We start from the raw sequence: 12942 nt of genomic DNA, 5'->3' as shown, positions 1-12942 counted from the left end.
CACAGATCCCTACCACCTCCAAACTTGTTTTCATGGAGGGCAACTAACAAAACAAGATTTTACTTCTACAGTACATCTACATGAAAGGCAATGCAAACATAAACTGTGTTTTCACAAGTGGATCAGTAACATAAGCAAGGCAAAATTAGTGGAGACATAATGTCTTTTTAGGTTATTTGCTAATCTTGGGGGGGAAAAAAAAAAAAAAAAAAGAGACAAGCTTTCAAGATCAAAAGCTTCCTTCAGGTCCTTCTTCAATTCGGTAGCATGGCATTTATTATCCCACACAGGGTCTAGTTAGTACCCTGTAAACTTGGTTTTCTGCCAGATGGGCAAATGTCAAAATCAGCATAGCACCTGAAATATTGCGAAAAGGTTACAGGTATCTTGAGATAATCTAATCTTAAAGGTTCCACTAACTATCCTTGTCCGGTCATTAGGGTCTTGAGACACCTGTGTGCTCTGGCCAGTAACCTTTGTTAAAAAGAAAAATTACAACCAGTTATCAGAAGCACCAGCACTCTGAGTTTAAAAGCTAATTTTCCACTGGCAGCCACTCAAGAGTCCTTAAATCAGAGCAAGAGGGTTGCATCTATGTTCCTCCTGTAAAATCACCTTCTTTCATGGGGCCCTTCAGGTGCGCGCACTTTCCCTGTCAGCAGCTGCAGAGTCCCTTGCAGCTGAAGGGATCCAGCAGGATGGATTCAAAACAGATGTTTTAGTGAGGCAGCTGGGTAAGGGAGAACCTGTAGGTCTCCTGTGATTCTGGCCTCCAAGCTAACTCTTACAGTCTATGCTGATGGTATCTGGTACCAGCTCTTTGGCCCGAGCAGTGGGAGGAGCAATGGCTACCTACATTCACAGACCAAGGTTATTCTGCCTGTCTGTCCAGAAAAGCAGAGACTTGCTTTTCTGAAACCAAGCAAGTTCTGCCAGGAACAAGTCTAGGGGGACATGCTGGACCCTACCTGAGTCACCAGAAGTTCACTGAGATGCAGACCTGCCATCTCAGTGGCAGATTCACACTGACCTGGGATGATTGTTGAGCCACGAGGCAACAGGTAGCATGATTAAGCATCCCAGACATCTACTTGAGAGATTAATTAACAATAAAACCAATAATCAGCAATGAGATTATGGAGATCAGAAACTACAGAAGCAGGAGGGGGAGTTTTAACACTGCAGAAAGGTAAATCTGTAAATAAAGTTATCAGCTAATAAAACCCTATATCTTAACTTCTTCTCTGTCTTTGCCCAAAGAGTGCACAGGTCTTTCTGCTCTGGCTTGAACTCCCTTGCAGTATAAGTAATGAGATGTTAAAATGGCACCTCCACAAAAAGTGGTAACAGCAGAGCTCAGACACAGACACAGTGACAGACAGACAGGTATTTGTAAATGCTGTGTTGAGATCAACGTGTAGGTACATGTGCATACACAGAGGAAGGTGTTTGGTGGTCTGAAACACTAGAACTTTTTCCCTTTGAGAAAAAAGGTTTCCCGAGAAGACTTGCAGCCTTCTGTGAGCAACAGTGAGAGCTGTAACATAAATCATCTTCAGACCTCATAAGCAGCTTTGGGCAGCTACTATTTTTTGATGCATGCAGCTCCCGGAGGCTCGCTATGGAAAGCACTGTCACCAGGTTCACAAATGCCCGTGGAACCTGCCAAGAGAATAAGCAAACCCATAGCCAATGCCCGGCGTAGAGAGTGCCATCTTTGCCCCTACACAGCCACAGCAGACCTCAGGTAGCAGCCTGCTAATTCAGGCAGCTTGCATTATTTATAACAGAGGTGTTCAAAGTACTTTCTCAATAATTAATCTCCCACATGTACAATACTAAATTACAGCCCCTGCCTGCGCTCCCTAGTTCTATTTCAAATGCTGATGGCTGGTCACTTGAAAACGATGACTTCAAAAAGGTCCAAACAGGTTGTTATATGTCTCAGCATGGCTTAGACATCTGCTAACTCTTTGAGTACTCTCATCATCCTCACCCTCATCTGGAATACCAGAATCTCTCTCAATGACCACAAAAAATATACTTATTTGCAGTATAATGAATGAGCAAAGCATTTTCTAGCCATTAAATACCATATGTTTGTTCAACTCTGTTAAAATACTTTTTACGTTATTTGTCCACAGCACATCAGCTAGAACTGAGCACATCCTTATTCCTTTGGTAAAATACTTCTCCGGCCCTGTCTCTCACAAAGATTTTCTTGCAAGCAAGCATCTCTGCAGACAGCAGTGCTCCGCAGATGAGAGCAGGGAGGAACTAAATTCTCAATCAGCAATCAGTGACTGCTTTACAAACAGAACACAATCTCCACTCCCACATACTAGAAAAGTTTGTTTTACCTCTCTATGAAGTAAGTCCAAAGCTGTTTGTAGATTGTAGGTGTAGTTTTCAGGAGAATAGCGTGCCTGTTGAAGCAAGAGGGTTGAATTCTATTGTCAATCAGTTTACTCAAGCAGGCACAACAGTGACTAGCTGGAATCTCTCACAGCAGCATTCATGTTTCTAACTCTTATGCCAAGAGTAACAGAGTCTTAGGCAAAACCGCCCTGTCTCTGCTTTTCTTCTTATCCATCATAGCTGTCTCACTCACAAGATCCAGTGGTCACTGGATACCAGTGAGGAAGCAAATTCAGGAGGCATTATCAGACATCACAACATCCTCCATCCCCAGGCTTGCTTGGGCCAGTCTTAAAAGCATGGCTAACACCTGACTAACATGGACCATCTTTAGGAGAGATCAGGTTTTGTAAAAGTAAGTTTGTTTCTGCTGTATGGAATATTAGCAACATGCCTCCCATGTGCTCCTTACCTGCCACAAATAATAACTGGCAAACTTAGGTGCTTATCCGGGAATGAAATCACTTTACATACTTGCCTCTCAGCAGTGAAATTTCCCTGTTCAGTTTGAGCGGTTTAAACCCTCTAATTTAATAATGTCAAGTAACCCAATTTTTATTTCTTAACTTGTGGAACTATTCGACAGTCAAATAAACTTCCCTATGAGAAATGTCTGTCTTATTTTCAGCCTTAATTCTCTGTGATTTAATTTCAAGCAGGAGTTCATTGAGAGCCCCGCTGGCCTACTCTACAGAACTAGACAGCTCAGTTCCCTTATTCATTTCCTAAATCACAGCTCCCCAAGAGCACTGTGGTTGGCACACATAAAGAAAGTATCACTGTGATCTTTGGATAGAGATGTGCTATCTCCTTGCCACCCACACTCATGAGCGACTGCCATTTTGTGTCTGCGTCAGGAGCAGAAGGCAGCAATGGTTAATTTGCTCCTTCCTTGTTTTATAACCATCTTATTGTGCTGCTTTGCTGTTTTTCCTGATCTGAAACTAATCATGCAGAATTAAAAGTATGTGTTCTCCCTGCTTGTAAGTAGTTAGGACTCATCACTACGTGAGGAGTCTGCTACAGCCTTTCACTTCCTCTGAACTCACACATACCAAAGACTATATACAGTATGCATATATAATTGCATCCACATGAGCTGTGGGTAGAACCATTCCCATAGCACCGAAACTGGTAAGAGAGTACCGAGTGAGACTTCGGAGTGTGACTGTGCACAAGGCAAAGAGCAGCAAAACCCCTCGACCTTTTATCTACAGGTGGTAAAGTGACTAGATAACGGAATGTAATCTTAGTTAATGGCAAAACAAAGTAGCCACAATGATATAGTTTACAGGTGTTCTAAAGATATAAGTTCATTTATCATAACATCAGGTTGAACAACATGAAGGTCTCAGTACAGTTACATTCCAAGGCTGCGCAAATAAGACCTACCTTATTTTGGTCTCACCCACTGAGTTCTGCCCTCTCACCCACTGCAATGCATAGAGAGCCTATGCCTAGGCTGGCCCAGTTCACGCTGCAAGGCAGCGGGGGACTTACTGGATTGTTGCAGAATTCACATAGGTCATTTCCTCCTATGAAAAGTGTTATGATCTTCCAGTCAGTCTGCATATTTATTCTCTGCACACAGAAGGAAATGGAATGAAAGTTATTAATTAAAAAAAAAAGGGGGGGGGGAGGAGGCAGGCAACCTACTAAACACAAATTTAACATTTCTCAGGGTATCTGGCTATAGTTCTCTAAGCATCCACAACAAAAATGAATTTGTAGTCATGACTGAAGATGTAGAAACTACTAAGATTGAAATAAGGTTTACAATACCAGTAGTACAATGCAAAATTATTTGCATTAGAAAACCGCTCAAAATCCAGTCTGTATGCTTTTCTTAGTAATATCTTGTGTACGCACTGAGTGCCAACTCCTGCAGTTCTAGGAATATATCTTTGTTGCAAAAATGATGGTATATGTTTTAGTGTGTCATAAATAATGCAGCTATCCTGGTGGAAAACCCTGGAGGGCAACATATTTTGGTCTTGCTGTGAGACAAACTGCATAGAATAGAGGGACAACATTAATGCTATGTAGCAATACCGGGGAAAAAAATATCGCACATTTTCCTTTGGAAGGACTTTTTAAAGTGCTAGCTAATGCAAGTTAATTATGCTTTAGTAAACACATACCTTCTTAGCTTTGAGGAAAGGTTCAGATATGCTTAGTACCATGTAGCTGATGATGTACTGATTACCTGAAAGCTACAATTTCCATGCAAAATACCACTAAGAAAAGCAGCGATAGTATATCAGCCTCAAATGGTTTAAAAACATCTATCTTCAAAGGCAGAAGGCAACGTATCCCAGCTGGTAAACACACTGTTCAGTAGTTTAGTCTCAAAACATACTTATCCAAATTAAGAGAGGGGAAAATTTTCCTCCTGCACTAAAAAGGTGTTTTAAAAAGAGAAAAAAAGGAGCTCTTAAATCAAAGATATATGACCTCTGTGATCTATGAAGATTCTTTCCAGTTAGAAAGAAGCTTACTAGTTGAATTAAAAAAGGTTATCAGTTGAATAAAAGGCATTTGCATTCATTTCTGTTGTGTGATGTTTCCAAGCTGATAAATATGACATAGTACTTAAAAACCTTGGATGGTTTAAATGACAACCATCCAACTGCTTCATTGTTAGCTGGTATCCCTTTTAATGTCAATTTCAGATACAGTCATCACAGTGAAATCTTGTTTACAAGAAAGTGAACCAAAAAGGAAGGTACTGCAAATATTTTTGCCAATATGTATTCAGAGTATTTATACTCGGCGTACACGCACAGTTATCTTCAAGGCTTTTTGGCTGTTTTCCAAATGCACAATTAGAAAACCAAAATAATATCGCATAACTTAGGTCACTGATTGCATAGCACATTTGTCAAATTACAAATAGCAAACATTCACAAAGCAGTAGTTGAGGTGAAAAACATGCAAGCAATCCTCTCAGCCTAATCTGTGTTTTACAGACCATTAATCAAATAATTCCTAACAACAAATGTATAAGTCAAAAATCTGCTGATGACTACTGAAAGAAGGTACTAAATTGTTTTTAAAGAAAACAAGTCCTTTCCTCACTTCACACGTTCACTCCACATGATTTGCCACTTGAAAAGCTTGCCCTCAACTTCCTAGCATGTATTATTGCTGGCAAAACCACGTGCTTACAAGATAATTCGTAGTACCACAGCAAAATCCTAGCATAGAAAAAGTTCCATCATCTTACAGGGTGATGTAGGTTGGGAGAGGAAGCAATAGCACTGAATTTACCAGCCACTTGTGGTAAAAATTATAAGGTTACAACTACCTGGGTTTGATAGTAGCTATCACATGCTGGTACAAATTCATTTCAGACAAAACTACAGATTATTTTTTACTGACTCACACTCTGCACTGGGGAATATTACACTGTACGGTGCTGTACCCATAGTTTTAATGTTTGGCATCTGCTGTCGGTCTGTTAGAAATTAATGATGGCACATAACTTCATCTTTCTAAAGGTAGTAACGGCATATTAAACTCACAGTATCATTCTTCATTCGGTCCACCAGTCTTCTAACCTGTGCAGGAACATCTCTAAAAATAGAAGAAAAAATAAAATCATAAAAGTAAAATCATAAAAATAAAAAAGCAATCCTGCATAGACAACAAGACAAAGAGGAAAGCTGATGAATGGACATCCCTCACAACGGCAAAAAAACCCGGGAAAGTCCAGTTTTCATCGAATCAGAGGTATGATACCTAAAAAAGGCTATATTTTGATACAGTGATGGGGGAAAAAAGTGAGAAAACAATCAACATCCAGCAGGCACTGGACCATTTTGCAAACGCTGCATAGTTACACTTTTACAAACTATATAGAAAAATATATAGAAAATACAAACTATATAGAAACCATACAAATTAAATACAAATTATATAGAAAATACACTGCGCTACCACAAAATAAATGCACTTTGCTCCTTCCCAACATTAGACAGATGCTATTGATACATGTATCACTGAAGCATCCATGCAGGTATCAATGTTATTACATGGCCTCAAGCCACTAAGGCATGTCTCATAAGAACTGTTCCCAGAGGAAAAAGAGATGATATGAATTTTGTTGAAGACCAAGCATAGTGCTCTCTAGGTAATTCCCAGCTCTGCCACAGATTGATCATAAGCAATTCACATTTTTCTCTTAGCTTCTCTACATGAGCCCTCGGTCTGACTGGCAAGAGGGTTTGAATATACCTTCTATAAAATGGGGATGTTTTTTCTCTGCCTTACAATAGGGACGTGAAGCTTTCTGAGTAGTGCTTGTAAAGTGCTTTGTGCTTCTTGGTTGAAAATGCCAGAGAAAGCATTGCTTTTGCTGCTAATTTATTTGACATAGATTAGAAACACTGCAAAGTCCCCATCACATTTCTTGGCCTTCATGATAGAGATGGGCTAAAGAAATATATTTGGGCTTTCCTATCAGCCTTATTGCACTCCTGCCAAAGTCCAGGGTTCAGGCCTTTGTTAGCTAGAACTGAGTTTTTTTTAAAAATCAATTTTCTATTTAAAAGAGCTTTCCTCTTACTCTGCACGATCCCCTGCCACAGCTTGGTTGAGTGCAGCATTTGCTGTAGTTTCCTTTCCAGTACCAATGGAATACCCAATCAGGGATGGGTTGAACTCACGAAGAATGTCTGCAGAAAGAGATAGCAGTCTGCAATGTTGCTTACTTCAGCAGGTAATGAATGAGGTTATAAAGATTAGACCTTAGTAAAAGACCATTAAAAAGCTTTAAGAGATACCTATTAAAAAATTAACCTTCAAGTATAATAGAGATTCATTACCATACAACTATTTCCTTGCCTTCAAGATTTCTGAATTTCATGAATTCAGGTATCTCCTGACCTAATGTGATCATCTTGGCTAGCAATGCCATTTTGCCTGGTCAGCGAAGCTGAGTAACCCTATGCTCAGGCAAGGATCTCTCATGCCATCATACTGTAGCTGCAGATAGGTCAGAATCAAATCTTTTATCCTGATTTGCCCAGATGTATTAACCCCAAAGACTTAGGATTCCCTTCTAGATCTTAGGTTACAAACCAGCCTTAGAAACACCCCAGATCTAAAATGCCCTGACCTCTAAAAAGCACGTAAAATCTGATCTTGTAACATGATTCTGCTCCTGCCTAAACCAACTTTCCCATAAAGTCAAAATAGTTTCTTTAGGCTATGAGCTAAGATCTTTGATTCATCTACCCGCAACACATTTTGGACAGAACTATAACCAACAGAAGAATACTGAAACAGCCAAACCCCTAGGAATTCCAAAATACATAGTTAAGTCGTCCACAGCAAATTACAGCCTGGTTGTTATGCAACCTTTCCTCAGCACTGGACATTGAATAAAAAGGGATTGGTTCTGTCACGCTACAAACTGTAAATCTTTCTTCATGTCTTTTATAATAACACCTGTTTTAATAAACAGCTCCGGATATTTATCAAGTTTACAGAAAAAGGCACTTACTTGCTAGTGTCGTGACTGTGCTTATGTTTTCATTTCCTCCAACACTGTTAAAAAGAAAGAAGAAGAAAAAATGTTCCAAGATACAATGGACTTGGTAAGGCAGTGGACTAAGCAAGAGAGCTCCCCCTTATGGGGTTTCTACACACGTACATAGTATGTTCTCTGGTGGTTGTACAAAGTCAAAGCAAGCTCTTTGTGCACATACCAATGGGGTCACGAAATCAGAGACTCTGTCATAATCATAATAATTGTATTCAGAGCCCTGTACACTTGTTGCCCTTTCAGTTCTCTCACGTGTTTTAACATATGCTCAAACCTAGCTGAAAGAAATGAGAAGAATAGCTGCCATCTTTGCTATTTTTGTCCCTATTAAAATATTTATTACTTCCATTTTTAGTTAACAAATCCTTTGTATCCATAACAACAAGTTCTAAAAGCATATATTTCACAGTGATAAGTATACTCAATACGTTTCCTCCTCATTTCACTCAACTAGAAGAATACTACTAGACTGGTAAAATTCACCATGTGTCTGTGCACTCTTTACCTTCTTTCATGCTGTAGAGCATGCTAGCATACTTTCCCCTCCAAATGTTAGTACAATATTATTAAATATAGAAATATAAAAATTTGAACTTACAATGTCTCTATAGCATCCCTTTAATTTGGAATAGAGTATTTTGAAGTGCTTTAGCACCTGTTTAAACCTCTTACAGAGTTGCAGTGTTTCAGATGGATAAGAAATGATGAACAGAAAATCAGCCTGACAGGTTTGGTGTTAAATATCACAGTTGCAGAATAATAAGTGAGCATGATTGCCTTTCTTCAGAGTGGCTTTTTGACCTGTCTAATAAAATGCTGCATATGTAAAAGTCTGTACTGACTCATAATTGATAAACCGTTCTGCATGATGTAAGCAATACTGAGAAAGGGTCAAGGAAAGATACTGTGCATGAAACAGCAGCAGCAAAAAAGATCCCATGCTGACATTTCATAGACCACTGATTCTAAATGAGACAAATGAGTGACGTGGGCCACAGCGGGGAAGAGCAGATAGGATATAGAAAGAGCAGGGACAGAAATGCAGAATGCACAAGTGGTGCAATGCCACTGGGATCTAGAGGTTTCCTTTGCAATATCTACAACCATGAGAGGAGAAAGGGATGATCTTAACAAGGACCCTGTTTTCATCCATGTATCTAGGCCTATTCCAGCCACGCTACCATCGTACTCTAGATAGCCACTAGTTTGAATATTTTCTTTATCATTATTAAAAGTACAACCATGTGCCTCCATGCAAAACAAAGTCAGATTCACTCTCCACAAGCCTCCATTTGTTACAAAACCCAACTATATATATTAAAACCCAAGAAAATGGGTTCCCTCCCATTGTGTGTGGGGGGGACTTACTGGGACTCACCTCCAAGAAACACCTCGGTATTGAGTCAGGACATCCAGAACATCATGGGGTTTGGATGCTGCCCCATTGCCTGCCTGGAAACAGAAGAGAAGTTCACCTTCAGAAAATAAGAACTGCTACAGTGACTAGTTCTCTGACTGATCCTAGTGCAAATAATTAAAGAGGATGTTAATGAAGCAAGCTATGTCATCTTCCCAAAATATAACAGATCCTTGTTCTCAAGAGGACCAAGGACTGAGAGTATTTTAACTCTGCTCCAGTGAATTGCCCTCTTCTATCAACTTCTTGATTAGATCAAGTGGGGAAAAAATGGTTGAGAATGCTCAAAATACTCATGTAATTCTAAATTTACATATGGAATAAATAAGATAGCAATGGTCCTGAATGAATAATTTATTACAATGTTCCTCACATTAAAAAGTGGTACAGTTGATTTTATGTCTTCCCTGCCGCACTTTCCCCAAGAAAGGAGACTACAAGGATTTAATGTGGTAATTAGCACAGAACACAGAAGAAACATTAATTATGATATGAGCAGTGAAGCAGTCATCACTGATTGGAGAATCACAGCCAGTCTAGGGGAAACAAGTTTACATAGTTGCAGGAAAAGCACTACAAAAAATTCTCAAGATAAGTTAACACTTAACACACCTGATGATCTATTGCAATTTTACTCAAATATTTAGTTAGTATAAAAGGACATGGCTTTATATGCTTTGGTATTATCCTATATCTCTCTCTCTCTCTCCTATCATATATATACACACATACATGCAATCAGCTGCATAATTTGTTCTTTCTATTTATGCTGCTTACTAATAGCTTTGAAGGCCAATACCTTGGGAGCCGCCTAGAATCAAGACAGAAAAGCAATTGTGCAAGTCCACTCTAGCAGGCTGGTTTTGCTGCTGCGCAATTTAATTTTGCAGCTCTTCCTTGTGTGGCACTCTTGTGGACTTTAAATGGGAACTGTGCACTCAGATTAGACTCATGATCTGATTGCCAGTCTGTCAAGGTGGAATATGGAAAGGAATATGTGAAAAATGTGTTTGGCTCAATAGGGCATAACTGTGTGTATTCTATTTCTTGGGTTAAAAATTTAGAAATGCTTTTGTGTCACTTGCTTTAAAAATGGTTATCCAGTGATTTTTACTTACTGTGAGTGAATCTCCCAGGGCAGCGATCACCCGAATATCTGCTGGTTTCAAATTATGAACTAATAAATAAAAAATAAAGGTAGTGTAAGGGAAGGAGGAAAGAAAGAAAACGTCACACTGTGATGGTTATCAGAAATTTTCCTTTGAATAAGCATAAAACATTGCAAAGACAGTATTTTACTATTCATAACAGCATCAGCTCAGAATGACAGACACTGACAGGCATCAAACCAGAAATGATTCTTGGTACCATAGCTGGGCATTAGCTACAGCAACAAGGGAAGCAGTAAGATTTCAGTCTTGCATCTGTGCTCACTTAAATTCCTTTTAACCAGTGGAAATGACTGAAAAGCAGGCATAGCTCTGGTGACAGTACAAGGTAGAAATTTTGGGACCATCACAGCTTCTAAGGGAAGACAAAACCCACCCGGGGACAGAATTCCACATGGCTATTTGCACCCCAGACTGCACTGACAAGAGCCCCTACACCATACATACAGTTTTACCACCCTTGCAGCTGAAGTACCCAACTACCTCCTGTCTTTTCCACTGTCACTGCTTTTTTTTCTACATGGAAGATACAATTGCATAAGCATTCACCATCTTTGAGGGAGAACTTGCATTTTGCTATAGAATTTATGTTGTTCCAAAAAAGATCTTAAAAGCCACAGTCAATAGAGTGCACTTCAAAGAAAAGTGTACCTTTCCCTACTAAACGCAGTTCCTGTTCCCCTTCTATCATCAAATGAAGTGGCTCTACAATAAAATTGCATAGGACTGTACCTGAAACTGGAACTGTATCAGAGGGACCCCGGTCAAAACATGGAATATTTGTTCCATAAATCCTCTCCTGCAAAGACAGACGTGGCAAGACTTCACATCAGACTCGCTATACTCTGGTTGTGATAAACCATTTATGTCTCAGAGCATTAGATTGATGAATTTCCCACATTCTTTGTACACATCTACCCATCTTAGCCTGTTCTCAGGCAGTTCCTACAACTGCCCTTTGAAGGCAGACACAAGCTCAGCCTGCTCAGAAGTCGCATGGCCATATTAGCGCAGCACAGCTCTTGCCTACCAGTGGGGCCAGTTATTTCAGACTCTGTGCCACACAGTGTTCAGCTATGCAACATTTTGTGTGCCCATACTCTGGAGCTAAGTGAGCTCACATCTTTTTGTGAGAAACTGTTTGAACATCCCTGGAATATCCCAGCACAAAACCGTACCTTTATCAGCAGGCCATGAGCCTGCCTTCCCTACGTGCAGCCCTCTACATGCAGCCAGGGATTTGCCCTCCTGGCTCTTTCAAGTTGCAGCCTACCGACAGAAACACCCGCAAGGTCCACTGTTAGTGAAGGCTGCCCATCAGTATACCAGAGCAGACCATTGCACAAGAACCAAGGACCTGTGTTTCCTCCAAATCTCTCTACAGAGCTCCTTAAGTAGGCTAACTCGCCTAAAGAAAATACACTTGTGCGTCTTGTCCCATTGCTCCATTTTAGTTTATTTAAACAAAAAAACCCTCCACAAAACATAACACAAAAATAACAGTGTTGCTTCTTGCCTCCTACACCATAGCTACTAGAAGAATCAGTGGTAGGTACCATTGTCCCATGCAGAGGTCTATACACCCTAACTAACAAAACAGATGGCATGATATTAAAATGAGAGGAGAAATGTGTATTACTATTCCAATGACGTATAGGACGTTTCGAGTGCAGATGTGGTCTAGACACTGTGTTCTGGGGCATGAAAATAAGCATTATCGCCTCCCTCTGCAGCCGCTTGGGAGCACGAAGTTCTGCTCAGAATCAGGGTACCATAATGAAAAAAATCCCACACAGTTGTTTATGTCCGCACATCTAATCTGCAACTATCTTGCAAAAAAGAAAAATGAAAAATCCATTGTTCTTCAGCTTTACTATGGGATAAACAAGATAAAATCAGTGACACAGTGGTGTCATGCTGGTCTGATCTAGTTTCCTCCATGGCAGGACTAAATAGCCCCATTTTCTCTATCATCTTATCCCAGGAAAATTAACGTTGTTATCCAGATGTTTAAAAAAGGTTATTGACAGTGAAGGCAAGGCTTACTTTAGGCTGGCTGAACGCATCTACCTTAAATCACACTCTACAAAATGCACCAAGGAGAAAATGTGCTATTAAGCATCTGACTTAATCAAGCATGGAAATAAAGAGCTGGAACTTTGTATTTAGTTTTCTCAGGTAGCATTGTTTAATTAGGCTGGAATATACTCAGTCCATATGATGCAAACAGTCCTACTATACCTGAGATGTTTCTTTGGTGTTTGATGTCTCCAGGGAAGATGAGTAGTTACTATTTCTATATGTGAACAAATATGGATTTTCCTGCAGAATGAAGAGAGTATGTTTACCAACACTAGTGGAAACACAGTTAGCTGATGTTAAAGTCTTCT

General features: G+C 39.8%; 1 protein-coding gene across 1 annotated transcript in view; it reads right to left on the bottom strand.

Annotated features, from left to right (window-relative positions):
* The window catches only part of PLB1 (phospholipase B1), a 78032-nt gene that overhangs the window by 42129 nt on the left and 22961 nt on the right, over window positions 1-12942 (bottom strand). The window contains exons 16-25 of the mRNA XM_075750000.1: window positions 12794-12874; window positions 11285-11351; window positions 10502-10560; window positions 9345-9418; window positions 7925-7968; window positions 6986-7094; window positions 5943-5994; window positions 3919-3999; window positions 2361-2426; window positions 1562-1662 (exon numbers count right to left, since the gene is read on the bottom strand). Coding sequence (XP_075606115.1) covers window positions 1562-1662; window positions 2361-2426; window positions 3919-3999; window positions 5943-5994; window positions 6986-7094; window positions 7925-7968; window positions 9345-9418; window positions 10502-10560; window positions 11285-11351; window positions 12794-12874 — 734 coding nt within the window. The remainder of the gene's footprint in view (window positions 1-1561; window positions 1663-2360; window positions 2427-3918; window positions 4000-5942; window positions 5995-6985; window positions 7095-7924; window positions 7969-9344; window positions 9419-10501; window positions 10561-11284; window positions 11352-12793; window positions 12875-12942) is intronic.

The sequence above is a fragment of the Balearica regulorum genome, chromosome 3, assembly GCF_011004875.1.
Source record: "Balearica regulorum gibbericeps isolate bBalReg1 chromosome 3, bBalReg1.pri, whole genome shotgun sequence".
Taxonomy (NCBI): domain Eukaryota; kingdom Metazoa; phylum Chordata; class Aves; order Gruiformes; family Gruidae; genus Balearica; species Balearica regulorum.
This window is presented reverse-complemented; position numbering and strand designations above follow the sequence as displayed.